The following is a 25,555-nucleotide window of genomic DNA, read 5'->3' as shown; positions in this document are numbered from 1 at the left end:
CTATCTATCTCATATCTATCTATCTATCTATCTATCTCATATATATTTATCTAATTTCTATCTCATATCTGTGGTGGCCCAGTACGGGAGGTGTTACCCCGTACCCTTGCTACCCTGTCAGGCAGCCTCCCTGCAATGTCCCCTGGGCGCCCCCCCCCCCCCCCCCCCTGCATCTGTTCTACTGTAATTGTATATTATTGTATATTATCCTATGTTATGTATATGTTATGTATATAAGAATGTTTTATCTTTAAGAAAGGTTAACATGTGATCAACAGTTGTCACGTGAGTTGTCATGTGATTTTTACCCAGGAGGTATCAGTGACCATGTGACTTAAGGGTGACCAATGGGACCCCACCAGAGTCTCCCCCATAAAAGCCCTGGGAGGAGTCTCCTCTCTCTCTTAGTTCCTGAGTCTTTGCTGAGGTGCAGTCGAGCCTATGATTGTGTCTGGAGTCATAGGAGCCTCAAGTCAAGTCTGCAGCCACACGATACAAGTCTACGAGTAAGCTACAGTCACAGCTTAGTCTGTCTCCAGTCAAGTCAGTCACTGTCATCTATTGTCAATTCAACTTGGCCTGCACTAAATTGACCGCCGGGAGCTCGTGACATCATAGCCCAGCCCCCTCATGATGTCACGCCCCGCCCCCTTAATGCAAGTCTATGGGAGGGGTGACACGGCTATCATGCCCCCTCCCATAGACTTGCATTGGGCGTGATGTCATGAGTGGGTGGGGCTATGATGTCACGAGCTCCCGGCGTCGGCTCCAGCATTCGGAACAGTTTGTTCCAAACGCTGAGCAGCGGAGTACCCCTTTAAGGTCTCTGAAGTCACTGGTCACCTCCGTGGGCTTGGCTACACTTTATAGACTGTACCATCAGGTGCAGGCTGTTGGAGCCTAGGTTAGAAGCCCTCCAGTATACAAAGAACTAAAAAATCAGCAGCACTCCATTCCTTCAGATGAGTCAGTGCGTGACTTTATTCATCTTGTGTTACAAGCAGCTACATTTTGAGCCCTTGGTATTGGCTGTGTGAGACAATTGAAACATAGCTGCTTGTAACACAAGACGAATAAAGCCACACACTGACTCATCTGAAATAACAGAGTGCTGCTGATTTTTTAGTTCTCTATCTATCTTTATATTATCTATCTATCTCATATCTATTTATCTATCTATCTATCTATCTCATATCTATCTATCTATCTTATTGCCCTAGCTATTTGCTATGTTCTTTTGTCCAGCACAAACTGTACATTAGGCACACAGTTACTTACCGAAGGTAGAGTTTGACCTGTAAACATAATAGAGAAGTTTCTATTAATAAGATGACAATAATAAAACGCACATATTGGGGAGGGTGGTCTTTTATGTATGGGGCTTATCATGTCACCTAAAGCTACAGACCTGACAGAGGGAGGGGTGATCCACGTCACACCTCACTGATTACCATTACACATGGACAGGACGGCGGCCAGCTGTAATCTGCACTCACACCACAACCACAATGCACCAGCATCCCAACCACAGCGCAACTCAACTGCATAATGGGATTTTACCCTAAACCTTATGTGCAGGAATTGGTTTAGAAATTAAAGGGAAATGTTTAGTTCTACTTAAAGGGGTACTCCGCCCCTAGACCTCTTCTCCCCTATTGAAAGAATAGGGAATAAGATGTCTGATCACGGGGTCCGGCTATTCTGACCCCCCTCGATTTCCAGTGTGGCACCCCAGTCATCCGGTGCACAGAGTCTATTCTGCTCTATGCCGGATGACGGGCAACCACCGCTGTCACGCCCCCTCCATTGATGTCTATGGGAGGAGGCATGATGACTAAGTACTAGCCATCACGCCCCCTCCCATAGTCATGAATGGAGGGGGTGTGGTGTGATGTCATGAGGGGGCTTGAAGCTTCCATGTTCAGAACACTGCAGCATCAGCCCCGAGATCACAGGGGGTCCCAGAGGCCGGACCCCCCCGCAATCAGACATCTTATCCCCTATCCCAAGGATAGGGGATAAGATGTCTTGGGGTGGAGTATCCCTTTAAAGGGGGAATATGGTATATCAAATATCATTCTATACTGAAAATTTCTACAATATTTCAATATACTCTCTGTATCAATTCCTCAATGTCTTTAGGATCTCTGCTTGCTGTGATTTAGTAGGAACTGTGTCTACTTATAATTTTAAATTCTACATTGTTTATGTATTATAAATCTCTGTGATGAGCCCCGCAGCTGTGTGTCCATTAAATGATTAGTATTAAGAAAGTAAAGATTCTCATTTAACGACAGCAAGCAGAGCTCTTTAAAGGGATTATCCAGGAAAAACTTTTTTTTTATATATCAACTGGCTCCAGAAAGTTAAACAGATTTGTAAATTACTTCCATTAAAAAAAATCTTAATCCTTTCAGTACTTATGAGCTTCTGAAGTTAAAGTTGTTCTTTTCTGTCTAAGTGCTCTCTGATGAAACGTGTCTCCGCAACCGCCCAGTTTAGAAGAGGTTTGCTATGGGGATTTGCTTCTAAACTGGGCGGTTCCCGAGACACGTGTCATCAGAGAGCACTTGGAAAGAAAAGAACAACTCAACTTCAGAAGCTCATAAGTACTGAAAGGATTAAGATTTTTTAATAGGAGTAATTTACAAATCTGTTTAACTTTCTGGAGCCAGTTGATATATAAAAAAAAGTTTTTCCCTGGATAACCCCTTTAATACAGAATGTATGTAGGAAAACTGTACAACTTTTCATTAAACAATGAATAACATTTTTATAATTTATAGTAACATAAAAAAAAATATACATTTTATTCCAAGTATTTGACATCCAAATTGCAATAACTGAACATAAACGATTTCACAGACATTCACGGTAATGAACATGAAGTGAACATAACAAGAAATAGACGTAAGCAAAATCATTCAAATGGTGCGAAAACTGTGTCATCGAATGAAGATCATTGCAGCAGTTAGTAGAGTCAGAGATCACAGGTAGATTAGGAGTTGGGCGCAGTGGACGATTCTAAAAGCCTATCTACTACTTTCACAATTTTGTTCTTGGTCAAAGGAGATCCAAGAAAGGGAGATGAATGGCGCTGCCACAAGGAGTATGTATAGGTAAATTTACTGCACACAAAGGATCCACGCAACGCGTTTCAAAGCTGCCCCGGCTCTTTCGTCAGGCGTCACGCCTGACGAAAAAGCCGGGGCGGCTTTGAAACGCGTTGCGTGGATCCTTTGTGTGCAATAAATTTACCTATCCATACTCCTTGTGGCAGCGCCATTCATCTCCCTTTCTTTGATCTCCTTTTACCTATATTTGCGCCTGGACGCTGGGAGCCGCCGCAGCAGTCGCTATTATAGGATTCCTGATCAAGCGCATTGAGTGTTGTGCCTCCATTCGCACAACTCGCATTGGTGAGTGCGTTGCGTTTTGATTGGGCTCTTCACTATCTCATCCATCCAGGGGCGCGCACCCTGTTCTCTTTTATACAATCTTGTTCTTAGCAGATTAATAATATTGTCTAGTTCCTATGCATATCCTCGTAGCTCCAGACAACAACCTACCTTTCATCTGTCCCTTACTATATGCTGACACACAGAATATTTGGCAGATTAGTGAGAAGTGGAAGATAAATTGAAGGAAATGTGCAGGATCTGACTACACTTGGTGTGTTTGTTGTCTGTTACCATGGAAACATATAGATCTTTTGTAAAGTCGGCGGTTGGCAGCCTCCAACATGCAGCGTGTCCTGCTGCTTACCCTGGCCAAGCCGCACACTCCGCTTTCCTACCTCGCTGCAGATTCTGATAGGGGATAAGATTTCTGATCGCGGGGGGTCCCACTGGGGACCACTGCAATCTCGGGTGCGGCACCCCAAACATCCGGTGCACGGAGCAAACCTTGCTCCGTGCCGGATGACTGGCGATGCGGGGCGTAGGCTCCTGACGTCATGGTCATGCCTCGCTCTTGACGTCACAGCCACGCCCCCTCAATGCAAGTCTATGGGAGGGGGCGTGACGGCAGTCACGCCCCCTCCCATAGACTTGCATTGAGGGGGCGTGGGCGTGACATCATGAGCGAGGCATGGCTGTGACATCACGAGCCTCCGGCGCTGCACCCAATGCTCTAAACGAATGTTGGGTGCAGCAGGGAGATCGCGAGGGTCCCCAGCGGAGGAAACCCTGCGATCAGACATCTTATCCCCTATACTTTGGATAGGGGATAAGATGTCTAGGGGCGGAGTAGCCCTTTAATAATGTGTAACTTCCCTTCTGTGTCTGCACCACTTCCAACTATACTCAATATATAGGGCGCTTTCTCTTAGCTATTGGATCTTGCTGAGTCGTTGCGCTCTAGATATCTGGTGCTCTGTTCAAAATGGTCAATAATCTCCATCAGAGACCATGGACCAGTTTTTCCCAACCAGGGTGCCTCCAGCTGTTTCAGAACTACAACTCCCAGCATGGAGAGTCAAGTTTTTCACATGCCCTTCATTGGATGATTGTTCCATTCGGTTAGTCCATAAAAGCTTGTATTAGTGTCCAAAACTGTTCTGGCCATTTTGCACAGATGGATGCGGAGAGACACAGCTGACTATGGAAGTACAATTTTTTAGGTAACCATAGACACCCAGCGAGTTCCATGCACGAGCCCTTTTCTGATGACTGGGTCTCATATACGGAACTTGCTGGGCATCGGCAACTGTCAAGCGCCAGCTGCATTTTTTTTGCACCAACCGGTACATAATGGGCAGGAGAGCAATTCTGGAGTTACACTTAAAAGGGGTAATCCGGTGAAAAACATTTTTTTTTTAAATCAACTGGTGCCAGAAAGTTAAACAGATTTGTAAATTACTTTTATTTCTAAATCTTAACCCTTCTAGTAATTATCAGCTGCTGTATACTACAGAGGAAGTTGTTTGGTTCTTTCCATTCTGACCACAGTGCTCTCTGCTGACACCTCTGTCCATGTCAGGAACTGTCCAGAGCAGGAGAGGTTTGCTATGGGGATTTGCTCCTACTCTTGATAGTTCCTGACATGGACAGAGGTGTCAGCAGAGAGCACTGTGGTCAGACAGAAAGGAAATTCAAAAAGAAAATAACTTCCTGTGGAGCATACAGCAGCTGCTAAGTCCTGGAAGGTTTAAGATTTTTAAATAGAAGTCATTTACAAATCTGTTTAACGTTCTGGCACCAGTTGATTTAAAAAATAAATAATTGTTTATCACCGGAGTACCCCTTTAATGATTCGGGCTGGGTTAATGTGATCAGTAAGCACAGGATTAATAGCAGATTGATTGGTATTGATTTGGTGCTGGGGTTATACCAGTGAATTAGTACTGGACGCTGTTAGCAGAGCTGTTCTCATTTATACTCTTACAGAGATGGGTCTTCTTCGAACTCTTCGTGATCTGCTTTTTCGTTTGCGTGTTTCTTTTTGTTCTCAGTTCCCTTCCGCTTCCTAAAGAGACCCCACAACGATGGGCTGCTCTTGTCTTCCTCCTGTGGTTCAGAGCTTTGCAGTGTGTAGAATGCACCGTTCAGTTCAGAAATACAGAATTCAAGTGGTGTGGCAAAAATATTGTTTTCACAGATCTAACAATGCTCAGTGAGCTGAACAGCCCCAATTCCAAACTGGTATATTTTTGTATCAAAGAATTGTGCAGAGCATTGTCTCCACTTCTCAGCTGAGAGCAGGACTAGCCATGTACAATGTATCAGTCTGGAGTCCAGGATGTTTAGCTCACAGAGCATTGTCTAGACTGGATACAATTGTCTCCACTTCTCAGCTGAGAGCAGGACTAGCTATGTACAATGTATCAGTCTGGGGTCCAGGATGTTTAGCTCACAGAGCATTGTCTAGACTGGACACAATTGTCTCCACTTCTCAGCTGAGAGCAGGACTAGCTATGTACAATGTATCAGTCTGGAGTCCAGGATGTTTATCTCACAGAGTATTGTCTAGACTGGATACAATTGTCTCCACTTCTCAGCTGAGAGCAGGACTAGCTATGTACAATGTATCAGTCTGGAGTCCAGGCTGTTTAGCTCACAGAGCATTGTCTAGACTGGATACAATTGTCTCCACTTCTCAGCTGAGAGCAGGACTAGCTATGTACAATGTATCAGTCTGGAGTCAAGGCTGTTTGGCTCACAGAGCATTGTCTAGACTGGATACAATTGTCTCCACTTCTCAGCTGAGAGCAGGACTAGTTATGTACAATGTATCAGTCTGCAGTCCAGGATGTTTAGCTCACAGAGCATTGTCTAGACTGGATACAATTGTCTCCACTTCTCAGCTGAGAGCAGGACTAGCTATGTACAATGTATCAGTCTGGAGTCCAGGCTGTTTAGCTCACAGAGCATTGTCTAGACTGGATACAATTGTCTCCACTTCTCAGCTGAGAGCAGGACTAGCTATGTACAATGTATCAGTCTGGAGTCCAGTTTTTTTTTTTAGCTCACAGAGCATTGTCTAGACTAGATACAATTGTCTCTACTTCTCAGCTAAGAGCAGGACTATGTATGTACAATGTATCAGTCTGGAGTCCAGGATGTTTAGCTCACAGAGCATTGTCTAGACTGGATACAATTGTATCACTTCTCAGCTGAGAGCAGGACTAGTTATGTACAATGTATCAGTCTGGAGTCCAGTTTTTTTTGTTTGTTTTTTTAGCTCACAGAGCATTGTCTAGACTAGATACAATTGTCTCTACTTCTCAGCTAAGAGCAGGACTATGGATGTACAATGTATCAGTTTGGAGTCCAGGTTGTTTAGCTTATAGAGCATTGTCTAGACTGGATACAGGAGTAAAAAAGTGAAATATTGATACATTAGGCCCACTGCGTATAAAATGTAGATAACATTTAAGTAGGACACTAACCCCAAAATCTATCAATATCTGATCTTGGGGTATTTGACTAATTGTAACTGATGATATACTACTTGGCTATGTGGGGATCTGACCACAGGGACCTCTATCGATCGCCAGACTGATGGGGCTTTTCGGTTTAGTGCCTCCCCTGTTTAGTGGTTGTGCAGAGTACTGCCCTATTCAAGTAAACTGAGCCCTGCTTAGTCCTGCACACCACTTTTTAAAGGGTTTGTCCACCTGGGACCCCCCTGTATTAGAATGGAGAGTGGATGGAAAAACCAGCTCTCACCCTGCAAGTCTCAATGTATTAGCAGTCAGACTCTAGTGCTTAACTTACAATAGGCGTTCAGAAACAAAGCCCCCATCCTTATAAATGTTGCTTGGAATGCACGGCATCATACACACGGTCAGGTGTAAAAGTTGATATTTTTCCATTCAAAGAAATGTACTGAGGTCCAATACCTACCTATCCATGGGGCCATCGTCAACACCATCATAGATATCATCATCATTACTCGGTGGCGGAGGAAAATCTATGGAAATAAATTATATGTGTACAGCTCTCAAAGAAGTTGTCACCCAGCTTTCCAAAAAAGTTATATAACACGGAAACTACTGCATCCATCTGATTATGCAGTAAGTTGTAAGCCCTCAGCGCTTATATATATATATATATATATATATATATATATATATATATACATACATATATATAACCCCGTACCCTTGCTGTCCTGTGAGGCAGCCTCCCTGCAGTGTCCCCCGCCCCCCCCCCCCTCCTGCATCTGTTCTACTGTAATTGTATATAATCCCCTATGTTATGTATATAAGAGTGTTATATCTTTAAGAAAGGTTAACGTGTGATCACCAGTTGTCATGTGAGTTGTCATGTGATTGTTACCCAGGAGGTATCAGTGACCAGGTGACTTAAGGGAGACCAATGGGACCCCACCAGAGTCTCCGCCATAAAAGCCCTGGGAGGAGTCTCTTCTCTCTCTTAGTTCCTGAGTCTTTGCTGAGGTGCAGTTGAGCCTAAGAGTCTGGAGTCATAGGAGCCTCAAGTCAAGTCTGCAGCCACAAGCTACAAGTCTACAAGTAATCTACAGTCACAGCTTAGTCTGTCTCCAGTCAAGTCAGTCACTGTCATCTATTGTCAAGTCATCGTGGCCTGCACTAAATTGTCCAAAACCACTGCAAGTCCCAGTAAGCCCTTAAGGTCTCTGAAGTCACTGGTCACCTCCGTGGGCCCTGGCTACACTGTATACACTGTTCCATCTGTCACTCAGTAAAGCTACCGTTGTCCGTAACTTGGTGTCGGAGTCATTATTGCCCCTGTGCCTAGCCCAGGATCCAGCAGTATACCTTCGGGTGGTATAGAGGATAAACCACGCCCTGGTGTCACGAATACAAGGGGTTAATGCCATCTGCCCTGCATCTCACACCCCATACCACATATATATGCGAAATATATATATCAGGAGGATACCCCCCCCATGCTTCTATTTGTATAACAGGAATATACAGTTATACTCACTTGAATTTCCTCCTATGCTGTGACTGAAATAAGGAAAAAATAGGGAAAATTATATAGTAAATCTGTTAAATGTATAATATTTAACACATATAATAGAGCAGTGTTTCTTGGCTGTCAAGGCATGCTAGGAGTTATAGTTTTGCAACAGCTGAAGGCACCCTGGTTGGGGAACTCTGCTATAGAGTGTGTTATTGTATACCTATGTAAACCGGCACTAGTAGTAACAAAAATGATTGCTTCTAGATCATACATAATGCTGCCACATGGTAAGATTTAAAGGGGTACTCCGCCCCTAGACATTTTATCCCCTATCCAAAGGGTTTGGGGATAACATGTCTGATCGCGGGGGGGCCTACATGTCCTACCGCTGGGACCCCTGTGATCTCCCTGTTGCACATGACGTTTGTGTACACCGTCGGGTACAGCGCCGAAGGCTTGTGACGTCACGGCCCCTCAATGCAAGTCTATGGGAGGGGCGTGACCGCGGTCACGCCCCTCCCATAGACTTGCATTGAGGGGCCGTGGCGTCACGAGCCTTCGGCCCACATTGCCCGTCATCCAGCACGGAGCCAAGTTCGCTCCGTGCACCAGATGTCTGGGGTGCCACAACCGAGATGGCGGGGGTACCCAGCGGCGGGACCCCTGCAATACAACATCTTATCCCCTATCCTTTGGGAACAAGGATATACAGTATCTTCCATAAGTGAGTCCACTCCTCACATTTTTTGTAAATATTTTCTTATATATTTTCATGTGACAACTCTGAAGAAATGCCCCTCTGCTGTAATGTAAAGTAGTGAGTGCACGGCCTGTATAACAGTGTTTAATGTTGTGTCCCCTCAAAATAACTCAGGACACAGCCATTAACATCTAAACCTTGGCAACAAAAGAGAGTACACCACTAGGGGGAAATGTCCAAATTGGGCGAAAAGTGTTAATATTTTGTGTGGCCACCATTATTTTCCAGCACCGCCTTACGCCTTTTGGGCATGGAGTTCACCAGAGCTTTACATGTTGTCACTAGAGTCCTCTTCCACTTCTCTATGATGACATCATAGGCGCCTCTTGAGAAAGGAATCATCCGAAACACGTGTCGAGGTTGCAGGATCATCACTGGGAAGCCGTCAGCATGTCACAATTAGGTATTGTGTTGATTTAAGTTATTATGTTTCATGTGCTGACCAAACTAATACTGCTAGACTGTATATGGCATTACTGATTACTGTATATATCCTAGTGATATCCTGCTTAGCTTTGTGTTGGTTTTTTTTTAAGGGTGGGTCATTTTATGGGTGTTTTTTCTACCTGTTTTTGTATATATAATAAAGAGGAATTTTCTTGACTATATCTTTGGGCTAATTTTGTAGGTTATAGATTTGTAAATTACTTCTATTAAAAAATCTTAATCCTTCCAGTACTACAGAGGAAACGCTTTTCTTTTTGTATCTCTCTTCTGTCACGACCACAGTACTCTCTGCTGACCTCTCTGTCCATTTTAGGAACTGTCCAAAGCAGGAGAAAATCCCCTTAGCAAACATGCTGCTCTGGACAGTTCCAAAAATGGACAGCAGAGGTCAGCAGAGAGCACTGTGGTCACGACAGAAGAGAAATCCAAAAAGAAAAGCATTTCTTCTGCAGTATACAGCCCCTAAAAAGTACTGGAAGGATTAAGATTTTTTAATAGAAGTCATTTACAAATCTGTTTAACTTTCTGGCACCAGTTGATTTGAAAAAAAAAAGTTTTCCATGGGAGTACCCCTTTAATGGCTGTGTCCTGAGTTATTTTGAGGGGACACAACATTAAACACTGTTATACACTGTTATGAAAGGTGGACTAAATTATGTGAGATACTGTATATAATGTGAGGGTGGACTTATGGGATATACTGTATATAATTTGAGGGTGGACTTATGGGAGATACTGTTAATGCGTCACTTACCTGCTGACAGAATCCTGTTCCCCAACATCATCATAGATGTCCTGGTCGTTTTCTGCTTTCACAGGAATGGGCTTCCTTGGTAGCGAGCCATAATCTACTTTCACCATTGACGTTTTTATATATCCATCTGAAAAACAGATTATTTTGTTACACGGATGAATGTAAGAATCAGTGCCATCTACCATAACAGCCTGCAAATCTAATGTATGACCTATGGGATGTTACAAAGGGAGGGAGAGTGTTTTTTGTAATATATACAACTATAATGTCTACATTATATGGGGGGGGGGGGGGGGGGACTCTAAAAAGAAGGACCGGAAGGAGTAAATAAAGGAGTGAGGTAAGGAGAAGAAGGAGGAAGCAAGAAATTGGGGTGAGGAAGGAAGAAGAGGGTGAAAAGTATTGAGGAAGAAATGAAAGAAGGGTGCATTCACACTACGAAATCTCCACTTGCTGAATTTCGCAAGCGGAGATTCCGCCTGGCGGCCACCTCCGGGGTTACTTCGGCGCTAGGGCCGTGGGGCACTGAGCCGTCACCATTGATGGCTATGCAGTGCTCGCGGAATCCGCGCAAAGAATGAACATGTTCTTTCTTTGCGCGGAACAATTCCGCGGTGTGAACCCATTCACACTAATGTTAAGTTCACACCGCGGAATTCCGTAGTGTGAACATGGCCGTAAGCAGAATAGAAGGCTGAGATGGAGGAAAGAAGTTACACAATGGATGGAGGGTAGCAATTATTATGGAAAGGACCTGAGAAATGGGGGTAAGGAGAAAGGAATAAAGAATGGGATGGTGGGGGCAGAAGAGAAACAGAGACTGAAGTTAGAAAAAGATGGAGAATTAAAGGGGTGCTCTACTGGCCAGCATTCGGAACATTTAGTGGGAGATTTATCAAAACCTGTCTAGAGGAAAAGTTGCTGAGTTGCCCATAGTAACCAATCAGATCGCTTCTTTCATTTTTAACAAGGCCTCTGCAAAATGAAAGTAGCGATCTGATTGGTTGCTATGGGCAACTCAGCAACTTCTCCTCTGGACAGGTTTTGATAAATCTCAACGCTGTGTGCGTGCGGTGGGGGTTGGCCACCCCCCCTCAATGCAAGTCTATGGGAGGGGGCGTGGCATCCGCCACGCCCCCTCCCATAGACTTGCATTGAGGTTGCATGGCGTGACGTCACGAGGGGGGCGTGTCCGACCCCCAATTAAATGTTCTGAACGCTGGCCAGTGGAGTACCCCTTTAAGGAAGGAGAAAAGGAGGAAGGGGAAGAAGGAAATATATTAAACGAGAGATAAAAGAAAATAAAGAAGAGAGGAAAGGAGTGAAGTAGGATTGATGGGACGGATAATGAGAGGAGGGAGAAAGAAGAAGAGCTAGAGAATAAATGGAGAAAGGGAGAGGGGGAGACAGGGAGGGAGGAAAGAATATGGACAAAGAAGATGGGAAGCAAAGAGATTTTATGGCAAGACAAGACGCTTCGTATTATGCTATTTAACTTCTTTAGTGAAACTCAGCAGCCATTAAGTAATGTAAGTATTAACAGAAAAAGACTTTTTTAAAATAACAATAAAGAGTATATGAACATGCAACCTAGGGTGCAACCTAGTATGGAGTCCCGTGATATTAGCCAATCAGAGTGCAACACAGATGATAAAGGTGACCAACACCCAGTAATCTCCCTTCTTCTTTGCTGCTCAGCAGAGTGATTACATTAGATAAGTACAGTATTTTCTCTCTCGCACATATAGTTTTATCATTTATTCTATTGTCTAATTGATTAATTAGTTAATTAATTGTCATTTTTTCTTTCTCCTATTATTAAATTCTCCCTGTATATTTTCTCTCATTCAGTTTCTCCTATATAATTTTCTCTGTATAGAAATTTTACTTTATTCTACATTCAGATTTCTTATCTTTCATTGCGCATATTCTGTCCGGTTTCCCCATTTTCCCCGGTCGTTCCGGTCATTGTTTTTCACTCCAAAAACCTATTCCTTTAGTTTACCTTGCTATCTCGCTCTCTTCGGCGCCACAAGCGCTTCTAGCGGAGCGCGAGCGCTTCCTGTCACTCTCCGGCGCTCGCGCAAGTCTCGCGTGACTTGCTGACAGAGAGGTCATCCTCTGTCCAACACCTTCGGGATCTCGTCATTCTCCTCAGAGTGACAGATCCTGGATGACGCGTATTTTCTCCTCACAACTACTGTTACTGTATCCTATAAGTAAAAGTTCCCTTTCCCCTCTTATTTTACCTCAAATATTCATTCATACCATTTCCTTAGTGTATACTGTCACCCGGTGACTGTTTTCTATATATTTTTCCACATTTTTCTCCTCATAGAAAATTCATTGCTGTATATCCCATAGTATTTAATTATTACTATATTTATTCTATTAATTGGTTGTCAAGTACAGTATATTCCTTAACTATATATTTACAGATACCCTAACTGTATTCCCTACATTCACTCTTAAAGATGTCTGAGGAAAATAAAACCATATCTACAGAAAATGTCCTTCCAGAAAACTTACAAGCTCTGGTGGACGCTTCTATCTCAAAATCTATTAATACAGCGGTTCAATCCGCAGTCTCTGCACTGCAGGGCTCAATTGATAAATCAGTGTCTCTGGCTATAGCTCGCTCTAACTCAACAAATTTGAGCTTTATACCTCCCCTAACTCCTTCGGACCAATTCTGGTCCCCTGAAGAGTCTGTGTCCCAATTAGCTAAGGGACTTAAGGGGCCAGGTAAAGCAAAAGCCAAAAGACGCCATTCTACAGACGGCCCATACTCCTTAAAACATGGTAAAAATACCTCAGGAGTACGCCAAGATATTTTACAATCTCAAACTACTGAATTTATTCAAACCTCTAACACTAGTGGTTCACATAAGCCACAAGATCTACCCTCAACCCATGAGGAGGCTCACTCCAGCAAGGGTAAAAAATCTAGCTTAAGAGCTAAACCAAACTCCTTCAACATCTCTTCCTCTGATGAGTCGGATGACTCTGACATTGAGGAGGTATTGTATGTAGCGGAGGACAGTGATCCCAATCATGAGGACCCTGGCAGTCAGGAAGAAACCATGATAACTGAATCGGGTGACACATATTTTGACCCAGCATTAATATGTCATCCACGTTCTGGGGAATGGCAACCAAAGACAAAAGTAGCCGAATTTATTTCATTATGGGCCAATAAGCCTCTTGACAAACCATCAAGAAATAAATTAAAGGCTGAATGCCCTAGACCAACCTTACCAAATAACGCCTCACACACCCCAGAATTGGATCCACTCATTGCCAAGTTCCTTTTTAAGACGGGCAACAATCCCAAGAAAGGAGTGGATAGAAGCTTTAAGTCCTGTCAGGACAAATTAATGTCAGGACAAATTAATGGACAAAAATGTTAAATTTAGCCGAAGAGGCATCCACTTATGATACCCCTGTGGACCCAGAAACCCTAAAAGGATGGGCACAAAGGGCTGTATGTATTTTCGGGAATGCCAATGCTTCCCTCTCCAATGAGCGGAAACGCTCCATCCTATTAAAAATAGATCCCCAATTGACCAATCTGGCCACGGTAGAGCCCCCTAATCCCACCAAGGGTATGCTCTTTGGGGATGATTTTATTAAAGAACTTAATAAATATGTCGGCCTATTTTCATCCCTAAATAAGGCCCAAGTATCATTGAAAAAAGTTTTTTCAAATAGAGTTTTTGGGAAGGCCAGAAGAGGTAGGGGCCGCTTTTCTGGCCATTCCTCACAAAATATATATCACAGAGGCTCCTACTCCCATACTTCACAGCATTCATACCCCATCCCCGCCACCCAACCCCCCTTTTTTCCATACAGGGGCAGACCATGGAGGGCCAGAGGTCACAGAGGATTCCCTCGCTCAAGACCTCATACAGGTAAGCCTACCTCAGTCTTCCTCCCTAGATATTCCACTGGGGGGAAGAGTCCTGTATTTTTCCCACAATTGGACTACGATTACGTCCAACTCATGGATCCTAAACACGGTCCAAGGTTATCAAATAGAATTTGTCTCCCCACCCATCCCACACCCATCTACCACATCCGATTCAATTCTCCCAAACAGACAAACATAGATCTGATAGATCTAGAAATCAAACACTTATTTGCCAAACAGGCAATTATTCCGATTCCATCCCAATCACCAGGTTTTATCAGCAATCTGTTTCTGGTGAAAAAGAAAGATGGAGGTCACAGACCTGTGATCAATTTGAAACTCTTGAACAATTTAGTGATATATCGCCACTTCAAAATGGAGGGCATACATCTACTAAGAGACATCCTATTGCAACACGACTGGCTTGCAAAAATAGACTTAAAGGAGGCCTATCTCACTGTTCCAATTCATCCCTCTTCTCAAAAATTCCTACAATTTCTTTGGGAAAACCAAAAGTGGCAATTCAGCTGCCTACCTTTCGGCCTGTCATCAGCCCCTTGGTGCTTTACAAAACTACTGAAACCGGTAGTGGCTTCTCTCAGAAGTCGAGGGGTTAGTCTTATCATCTATCTAGATGATATTCTCCTTATGGCCCAGTCAAAAGAGTTACTTTTGCGCCACTTGAACTGGACTCTGTCTCTTCTGATTCATCTGGGTTTTCTGATAAACTACAAAAAATCAATCCTAGTTCCCTCCCAGGAACTAGAATTCTTAGGCTTCATGATCAACACTCAGTTATCCACTCTAAGCCTACCTCCAAGGAGACTGAAAACCATTTGAAAAGAGATCAAACAAATTCTCCGCAAAGATATAATCTCTTTGAGAACAATTGCTCCGATAGTAGGCCTCTTATCAGCCTCTATTCAAGCCATTTTCCCAGCTCCTCTCCACTACAGGGCTCTTCAACGCTTGAAGATCCATCATTTAAGGGAAGGTCTCGGTTACTCCGACAAGATTCCCCTATCTCCAGAAGCCAGGGAAGAACTTTTATAGTGGTTCAATCACATAGAATCTTGGAATGGGAAAACAATTTTCCATCCGAATCCGGACATCATTATAGAGTCGGATGCGAGTCTTTCCGGATGGGGAGCTCGTTGCGGTTCTCTTTCCACTGGAGGGAAATGGTCCCAGATGGAATCTCAATTACACATAAATTGTCTGGAACTACTAGCGGGATTTTTTGCTTTAAAAAGTTTTGCAAAAGATTCCTCCCACTGTTGTGTCCTCCTTCGTATGGACAACATTTCTTCTGTCCAATACATCAATCACCCGGGAGGTACGAATTCCAAAGCTCTTGCAGACTTTGTCAAAGATTTTTGGCATTTCTGTTTGGACAAAGATATCATTCTGAAAGCAGTATACTTACCAGGAATTTCCAATACAGTAGCGGATTGGTATTCACGTTACCTCACGGACTCCAGCGATTGGAAACTTCTTCATCCAATCTTTCAATCAATCAATTCTTTATGGGGTCCCCTTCATATAGATCTTTTTGCTTCCCGCCTGAATACCCAATTACCTCTGTTTTACAGCTGGCGTCCAGACCCAGAAGCTCTGGGTGTGGACGCCTTCCTACAATTCTGGCCTCAGAAGACCCTATATGCTTTTCCTCCGTTCAATCTAATACCCCGAGTTCTTTTTCAAACCTCGATTCAGAAAGCCACTCTGGATCTCATAACTCCACTCTGGCCAACCCAATCGTGGTTTCCACAAATCTTACACCTAATCATAGATCTTCCCCGTCTTCTTCCTTCCACTCACGATCTTCTCCTAGATCCTCAAGGGAACTGTCACCCTCTGATTTTGTCGGATCATCTACCTCTGGTGGCTTGGATCATTTCGGGACGCCAAGACTTGACTTCCAGCTTTCAAAGTCGACTCAGGACATCCTATCAGATGCATGGGCCCCGGGTACCAAATCGGCTTACAGATCAGCCTGGAGACTTTGGTCTCATTGGTGCGATCAACGACATTTGGATCCCTTACGAGCTTCTATACCCCATATCTTGAATTTCTTATCAGAATCTTTTGATGCTGGTAAAGCCTACAGAACGATTAATCTATATCGTTCAGCGATTTCATCCTAACACCCCCCTATAGATTCTGTTCCTGTAGGTAAACATCCTTTAATTTGCCAACTACTAAAAGGCATCCGTTTTCGTAGACCGCCCCTTCCTAAATATACATCTACTTGGAATGTAAACACGGTACTGGATTTGTTTATTTCCTGGGATGATAATGATGTTTTATCATTAAAATTCCTATCCTTTAAACTTACTACCCTTTTGTGCCTTATCTCCGTCAAAAGGGTATCTGATGTAAGATCTTTAGATATCTCTCGCAGACAATTTACACCTCAAGGTGTCATTTTCTCTATATCTCGACGTACTAAAACGAACCTCCACTCCGTTTTTATCCTTCCTTTCCAGATAATGAGAAACTCTGTGTCGTTCGTTGTCTTCGTTCCTATGAATCCAGAACTGAATCTCTTCGATCCTCATCTTCGTCCCAACTATTAATCTCTTTTTGTAAACCTCATTCTCCAGTCTCTTCCCCCACTCTTGCTAGATGGGTTAAACAAACCATGCATCTTGCCGGTATTGATATTTCCAAATTTACAGTTCATTCCACCAGAAGTGCAGTATCCACCAAACTTTTCCAATCTGGTGCTTCTCTTTCAGATCTATTAAAAGCGGCTAATTGGTCCTCTGACTCTACTTTCAAAACCTTTTATTTTAGACCTGAATCTCATGTCTCTATGTTATTATTGTAATAAGATTTAATATTTATTTATTACATCTCGTTGATTTGTATGTTTAATTTCGATTAAGCTTTGAACTAGCATAATATGAAGCGTCTTGTCTTGCCATAAAATTGAGAATTTTCCTATCCTAAGTGACGGAAAATTTGAATTTTATTAAAGACAAGACGCGAGTATTATCCCTCCCTAAACCCATCCCTATAACATGTCTTTTCTGTCTCTAATTATTCAACAGCTCCACAATAGGATCTACTCTCCGTTGGACATCATCCCCATCGACATCTCATGGGATCTCTATTCCTACTGCTTCCAGTCTCCCTGCCTTATCTTCGTGATCAATTTTCCATAACCTTCTCTAACTTGAGGATTTCCGCAAAGAAGAAGGGAGATTATTGGGTGTTGGTCACCTTTATCATCTGTATTGCACTCTGATTGGCTAATATCACGGGACTCCATACTAGGTTGCACCCTAGGTTGCATGTTCATATACTCTTTATTGTTATTTAAAAAAAAGTCTTTTTCTGTTAATACTTACATTACTTAATGGCTGCTGAGTTTCAGTAAAGAAGTTAAATAGCATAATACTCGCGTCTAGTCTTTAATAAAATCCAAATTTTCCGTCACTTAGGATAGGAAAATTCTCAATTAAGGACTGAAAAGCAGAAGAAGGAAAAAAGGAAACTTAGGAAAAGTGGAATGAAAGAAAAAAGAGAGAGGAAAGAAAAAATATAGAAAGAAACATTATCAATGGCAAATGTTTGTGTGAGGTGTTTGTGTTCCCGTGATTCAGGAGAGAGTATAATACTTGGAGCTTTGTATTCTTACATCCTAACCATGGATGTTACTTCTTCCTCCATCCATTACCTGGGGTCCCGTTGACCTCTCCTGTTAATCATTGACTCACAATGTCCTGTATGACTTCACTTATGGGCTGGAGAAGTGTTATAGCTCTGACAGATACTCACAATGTCCTGTATGACTTCACTTATGGGCTGGAGAAGTGTTATAGCTCTGACAGATGCTCACAATGTCCTGTATGACTTCACTTATGGGCTGGAGAAGTGTTATAGCTCTGACAGATACTCACAATGTCCTGTATGACTTCACTTATGGGCTGGAGAAGTGTTATAGCTCTGACAGATACTCACAATGTCCTGTATGACTTCACTTATGGGCTGGAGAAGTGTTATAGCTCTGACAGATGCTCACAATGTCCTGTATGACTTCACTTATGGGCTGGAGAAGTGTTATAGCTCTGACAGATACTCACAATGTCCTGTATGACTTCACTTATGGGCTGGAGAAGTGTTATAGCTCTGACAGATGCTCACAATGTCCTGTATGACGTCACTTATGGGCTGGAGAAGTGTTATAGCTCTGAAAGATGCTCACAATGTCCTGTATGACTTCACTTATGGGCTGGAGAAGTGTTATAGCTCTGACAGATACTCACAATGTCCTGTATGACTTCACTTATGGGCTGGAGAAGTGTTATAGCTCTGACAGTATAGCTCTATACTCACAATTTCCTTTCATTCTGCCAAGCCATTTCCCTTCTGGATTATCCGTAACTCGGATGATTTCGATATCATCTCCGTTTTTGAAACTGAGCTCGTTTTTGCCTCCTTTATAGTCTGTGTTTGCCTGAGCCTGATGCATGACATCTATCTTCTCAGTTAACTGCAAGAAAATCAGGGAGTAATATTATTGAACCTACATTGCAAAATCTGTATCGGCCCCCACCTCCCCACCATGTGCCACCTATCATACAGGTACTTATGGCCCAGATGCGAATGCTTCCTCTACACCCTGACTTAAACTTTGATCACCATTTCATCTCTTATGTCTAGACTGACGCATTTCGAGCACTGTGGCTCTGAAAGGAGTACTCCGGTAGAAAACAATTTTTTTTTAAATCAACTGGTGCCAGAAAGTTGAACAGATTTGTAAATTACTTCTATTTAAAAATCTTAATCCTTCCAGTACTTATTAGCTGCTATATGCTCCACAGGAAGTTCTTTTCTTTTTGAATTTATTTTCTGGCTGTCCACAGTGCTTTCTGCTGACACCTCTGTCCATGTCAGGAACTGTCCAGAGAAGGAGAGGTCTGCTTTGGGGATTTTCTCCTGGTTTGGACAGTTCCTGACATGGACAGAGGTGTCAGCAGAGAGCACTGTGGTCAGACAGAAAAGAATTCCAGAAAGAAATACAATTTCCTGTGGAGCATACAGGAGCTGATAAGTACTGGAAGGATTTAGATTTTTGTATAGAAGTAATTTATAAATCTGTTTAACATTCAGGCACCAGTTGATTGGAAAAAAATTGTTTTCCACCGGAGTACCCCTTTAATCAGAGCTATGAGCAAGAACCACAGCATTGAAATGCTGTGTTCTTGCTCACAGCTCTGGTTAAGAGCCACAGTGCTCAAAATGCGTCATACAGAGACAGCACTGGTTTTCATTTTAAATGGTTTGAAAATAAAATATAGATATTTTAACTACATGCTGGACCCCCTCACAACTCTTGGAATCTACAATCTGTTTGTCCATGGCCACTTCCATGCACCTTCTATCTTGGCAGGTATGTGGTAAGACCTATTTTCATTACATGGTGGGCTGAGTTGTACTTAAAAGGGGTACTCTGCCCCTAGACATCTTATCCCCTATCCAAAGGATAGGGGATAAGATGTCTGATCACAGAGGTCCCGCAGCTGGGGACCCCCGCGATCCAGAGATACAGTGAACTTCGCTCCGTGCCAGATGACTGGCGATGCGGGGTGGAGGCTCGTGCCATCACAGTCACGCCTCGCTCGTGACATCACGGCCACGCCCCCTCAATGCACGTCTATGGGAGGGGATGTGACGGCCGTCACGCCCCCTCCCATAGACTTGCATTGAAGGGGCGTGGCAGTGACATCACGAGCGAGGCGCGCCCGTGACGCCACGAGCCTCTGGTGCTGCACCTGACACTCTAAACGAACGCCGGGTGCCGCAGGGAGATATTTGGATAGGGGGTAAGATGTCTAGGGGTAGCGTACCCCTTTAAAAGGTGAATTCCGGTGTCACAAAATTGTATTAAAGCAAAACTATCACCCCAAAATAGATTTCTGCATAAGGAAAATAGAGCACAGATCTTTATAAAACTATAGTAAATTTTTTATTTTTTATTCAACATAGCGTTCAATAATGGTCATGAACAAACAACTTTTTACATGTCGCTCAAACATGTCAAAAGTTGTTGATTTCATCAGGGTCTCACTCCTGAGACCTGCTGCAATCGTGAGAAATAAGCTGCGGACTTCCCAGCAGGCCAGCCGATTCAAGCTTTTCTCTTCACAGAAGTCTTTACGGAGAAAAGGCCCAGTCTTTAGACAGGCCGGCAGAGCACAATACTGACCGCTTCCCTGGCTCACAATCGCAGCGAGTCTCAGAAGTGAGACCTTGTGCAGACCTTCTGTAGGATGACCATACAGTTGAATACTATAAAAGAGCATAGAGACGCCAGCTCCCTACTCCACCATACACATACTTCAAGCCTTTGGCATACATAGGGTTGCCACCTTTCTTGCAAAAAAAAAATTAAAAAAAAATACCGCCCATGCTAATTTGCATAATTCATTATATAAATGCGTAACTTCATGGATACACATATGAGGGGGAAATTTTGTCCTATCTTGACCCCTATAACTTTTTTTTATTTTTCCTTATACGGGGATCTGTAGTTTTGAACAGGACCATTTTTTGTTTTAATGAGACTTTTTCATCGCTTTTGTTTAAATAAAATTCGGGAGGTGCAGTTAGTTACTAACTACAACTCCCAGCATGCCCTGATACAGCCTGTGGCTCAGCAGCAGCCCCAAATGAAAACTACAAATCCCTTGCATGTTGGACTATATAGTGTGTTTTTCAACCAGGGGTGCCTCCAGCTGTTGCAAAACTACAACTCCCAGCATGTTGGACTATATAGTGTGTTTTCCAACCAGGGGTGCCTCCAGCTGTTGCAAAACTACAACTCCCAGCATGCCCGGACAGCCGTTGGCTGTCCGGGCATGCTGGGAGTTTTAGTTTTGCAACAGCTGGAGGCACCCCTGGATGGGAAACAGTTGTATAGTATATGGTGCAACATTCTGGGAGTTGGAGGATTGGTTGGATAAATACCGACCATTGCATTACTGGTAATTTTAATATAAAACTACCGGCAGGGGGGCCAAAATACCGGCTGTGCTGGTAAAATACTGGCCAGGGGGCAACCCTAGGCCTATGTGACTTGGCACAGGCCTGCGCTATGTAGTCTGTAGACATATAATCACACCCATCTACACAATGACACTAACACTGGCCAGAGGAGTGCTGCAGCCTGAGCAGAAATGTTCATTGTGGGAACAGGAATAGATGATTTTTGGGGTACTTTTACTGTATTGGGGGCACTTTGTGTGTGTGTGTTGAGGGGACTAACAATCAATTTAAGAGCAGTTTTAATATGTGGAGGTACAAAAGGGTGGCACTGTTTTTTTTGTGGCAGCCTTTAGGGGGCACAGGTAGGGTTGCCACCTGGCTGGTATTTTACCGGTACAGCCGGTATTTTGGCGACCCTGCCGGTATTTTTATATGAAAAATACCGGGCATGCTATGGCCGGTATTTATCCAACCAGTCCTCCAACTCCCGGAATGTTGCACCATATACTATACCAGTGTTTTCCCAACCAGAGCGCCTCCAGCTGTTGCAAAAGTACAACTCCCAGCATGCCCAGACAGCCGTTGGCTGTCTGGGCATGCTGGGAGTTGTAGTTTTGCAATAACTGGAGGCACCCTGGTTGGGAAACACTGATCTATACTATATACTACTATATAGTCCAACATGCTGGGAGTTGTAGTTTTGCAACAGCTGGAGGCCCTCCTGGTTGGGAAACACTGATCTATACTATATACTACTATATAGTCCAACATGCTGGGAGTTGTAGTTTTACAACAGCTGGAGGCACCCCTGGTTGGGAAACACTGACCTATACTATATACTACTATATAGTCCAACATGCTGGGAGTTGTAGTTTTACAACAGCTGGAGGCACCCCTGGTTGGGAAACACTGACCTATACTATATACTACTATATAGTCCAACATGCTGGGAGTTGTAGTTTTGCAATAACTGGAGGCACCCCTGGTTGGGAAACACTGATCTATACTATATACTACTATATAGTCCAACATGCTGGGAGTTGTAGTTTTACAACAGCTGGAGGCACCCCTGATTGGGAAACACTGACCTATACTATATACTACTATATAGTCCAACATGCTGGGAGTTGTAGTTTTTGTTTGGAGCAGCTGCCGAGCCACAGGCTGTATCAGGACATGCTGGGAGTTGTAGTTAGTAACTAAATGAAACTCCCGAATTTAATTTAAACAAAAAAGCAATCAAAAAGTCCCATCAAAACAACAATGGTGCTATTCAAAACTACAGATCGGGGAGCAAAAAATGACCCTCATACATGTCCGTATAAGGAAAAATAAAAAAAGTTATAGGGGTCAGAATAGGACAAAATTTCCCCTAAATATGTGTATCCTGTGATGTCACGCATATATAATTAATTATGCAAATTAGAATGGCAAGTAATTTTATTAATTTTTTTGTTGCAAGAAAGGTGGCAACCCTAGGCACAGGACAGTACTAATGAAAAGTTTATTTCTAGCGTGCTGGGAGCCATCTATATGGGAAAATCTGTAGACACAAGTTATGGCTAAAAGAAGTCGTCATGGTGGTGAAGGTATCCTATCAGATAAGTAGTCCTGGATGTAATTGCACTGTAATCACTTATATAGTCTGCAGAGCTAGTGAAGAACTGCTGTCTATAGCTAAATAGGGGGAGATTTATCAAAACCTGTCCAGAGGAAAAGTTGCTCAGTTGCCCATAGCAACCAATCAGATCGCTTCTTTCATTTTGCAGAGGCCTTGTTAAAAGTGAAAGAAGCGATCTGATTGGTTGCTATGGGCAACTGGGCAACTTGTCCTCTGGACAGGTTTTGATAAATCTCCCCATATATAGTCACTATAGTGCTCTATGTATAGTGTGTTTTATATAGTGGTAGTATAGTTATATTATCCAGTCACCATGCGGCGGTAATAAGTGGTGAGTAGAGATGAGCAAACTTACAGTAAATTTGATTCGTCACGAACTTCTCGGCTCGGCAGTTGATGACTTTTCCTGCATAAATTAGTTCAGCTTTCAGGTGCTCCCATGGGCTGGAAAAGGTGGATACAGTCCTAGGAGACTCTTTCCTAGGACTGTATCCACCTTTTCCAGCCCACGGGAGCACCTGAAAACTGAACTCATTTATGCAGGATAAGCCATCAACTGCCGAGCCGAGAAGTTCGTGACGAATCGAATTTACTGTAAGTTCGCTCATCTCTAGTGGTGAGGGTATGGAGGTATTATTATTTTTTTTTTAAATTATTTTATACCTGCATATGCCATTGTTTATATGAAGCTCAAAGGAATACCAGGACATACCCTGAATCGTTTCCTTATCTCCTGCTCCTTCTTCTCCTTTTCCTTCTGTTCCTTCTTAGCTTGCTCCAATTCTTTCTTGCGCTTTTTCTCATCTTGATCTTTCCTGTATGAAGCATTAGAAGGAAAGGCTCACATATTACCAGGGGTCTGGGCCTTGTTCATATTACTTATTCCGACAAAATACTATGTATTAGTATATCCTGTCTTATACACCACGCACTTACCTATGCTCATCAATCCCTTCATAGCATTCTTCATCACTTTCTTCACTCTTAAAACAAATATAGTGTTCAGAACAAGTTATATTAGTAGCACAAGAAGTCTTCATTCAACTATAATTTCCACTTAAAGGTACCTTTCATCAAAAAATGTTTTGATATGTTATAGATTAATGTATGCAGAATAATTTTCCAATAGCATGTTATTAAAAAATATGCTTCTTTCCTGGCAGGGAGCAGTGCTGAGCTTGTCTGTGTCCCGGCTGCAGTCAGATTTAGGACTCCAGCATGAGTCTGAAATCTATAAAAAAGGATTGCAGACAGGACTGGTAGGGAGACCCCTAGTGGTCATTTTTTCAAAGTGGAAAATTTTATAGAAAAAAGCTTATTTTTTGATAACATGCAATTGGAAAGTTATTCTGCATACATTAATCTATAATAATATCCAAAGTTTTTTTGATGAAAGGTACCCTTTAAATTATTGGGCCTGGTTTGCACTATGGAATTTCCAAACAGAATTCTGCTTTGAAATTCCACTCGGAAATTCATAACAAGCACCATAAATGGGCCCTGCAGGTGGTCCCAGCAGTCCTAACATCTGAAACTCAGGCCGCGTTCACACAATGGAAATTCCGCATGGATTTTTGTCTAAATTAATTGCCCATTAACTTAAATGGCATTCCGCAACATCATTCACACAGCAGAATTTGTGCTGCGGAATGATTGATGCGGAAATCCCTTCATTCTGTGCTCCCGAAAAATATAAGTCTGGTCTTATATTTTTCTGGACTTTGGCTGCAGAATCCCATTGAAGTCAATGGAGCTTGATTTCTGCCGAATTTGTGCGGAATTTGCGTGGAATACATGTTCCATCCGCATGGAAATTCTGCATGCATTCCCATTCACAGTCCCATTCACACTGCAGAATTTCCACATCCAACATAAAGAAAGGTCCTGTCCTAAGTTTATGCAGAATTTGGATGCGGAAGCTCATTTAGGTGAATAGGGTTGTTTTTTCTACGCAAAATGCGGAAGTTGCGCTAATTCCACGCAAAATTTAACAAAATGAACGAAAAGCACCTTTTTTTTTTTTGTGCACGGAGAATTTATATACACAATTAGTTCCACCAGGCATCTCCTACCCTTTTCTTATAACATGCATGTTGCTTTAGGGTGAAAATAGTGGACTTATAACTAGGACATTCATCCTATATCAACTTGTATAACTATTGTACACTGAAAAAACTCCAGTTGATAACCAATTTTTAAGCATAAAAACCAATGACTTTATTCAATAATCCATTATAAAAAGAAACCTATGGAGCTAAACAAAATTACAGACAAAAAATAGCCAGGAGAGTACAGCAGTCACGCCCCCTCCCATACGCTTACATTGAGGGGGCGGGACGTGATGTCATGAGGGGGCGGGGCTATGATGCCATGAGCTCCCGATGCCGGTGTGAGGTGGTTTTTTGCGCCCCCGTAGATCCATGCGTCCGCTCCTCCCCCAGCTCTCCGAACATTTCCGAAGCTAGAGCTAGGGGAGGGCAAAGCAAGGGGAGGGAGGAGGTTCACGCCCCCTCCCTCATCTCTCCTCCCTATGTTGAGATAAGGGCGTCAGGCAGTTTTCAGACGGAAACTGTAATATTCTTTTAAGAATGGAAGTATGACTGAATGGGTTTAAAGGGTTAATATATTCCAAAAAGAGAAAGATCTGTGTACATAGGTTGTGTCTCTTATTGCA

The 25,555-nt window shown here is 42.9% G+C and overlaps 1 protein-coding gene across 2 annotated transcripts in view; it reads right to left on the bottom strand.

Annotated features, from left to right (window-relative positions):
• Positions 1 to 25,555, bottom strand: part of FYB1 (FYN binding protein 1) — a 171,877-nt gene that overhangs the window by 22,037 nt on the left and 124,285 nt on the right. The window contains exons 6-13 of one of the 2 annotated variants that reach the window (XM_056546052.1): positions 23,818 to 23,864; positions 23,594 to 23,696; positions 18,609 to 18,765; positions 10,355 to 10,481; positions 8,415 to 8,437; positions 7,347 to 7,413; positions 5,386 to 5,520; positions 1,279 to 1,295 (exon numbers count right to left, since the gene is read on the bottom strand). In XM_056546052.1, the coding sequence (XP_056402027.1) occupies positions 1,279 to 1,295; positions 5,386 to 5,520; positions 7,347 to 7,413; positions 8,415 to 8,437; positions 10,355 to 10,481; positions 18,609 to 18,765; positions 23,594 to 23,696; positions 23,818 to 23,864 (676 nt within the window). The remainder of the gene's footprint in view (positions 1 to 1,278; positions 1,296 to 5,385; positions 5,521 to 7,346; positions 7,414 to 8,414; positions 8,438 to 10,354; positions 10,482 to 18,608; positions 18,766 to 23,593; positions 23,697 to 23,817; positions 23,865 to 25,555) is intronic. The other variant, XM_056546059.1, reaches the window with a different exon arrangement.

Source organism: Hyla sarda, chromosome 1, assembly GCF_029499605.1.
Source record: "Hyla sarda isolate aHylSar1 chromosome 1, aHylSar1.hap1, whole genome shotgun sequence".
In the NCBI taxonomy this organism is placed as follows: domain Eukaryota; kingdom Metazoa; phylum Chordata; class Amphibia; order Anura; family Hylidae; genus Hyla; species Hyla sarda.
This window is presented reverse-complemented; position numbering and strand designations above follow the sequence as displayed.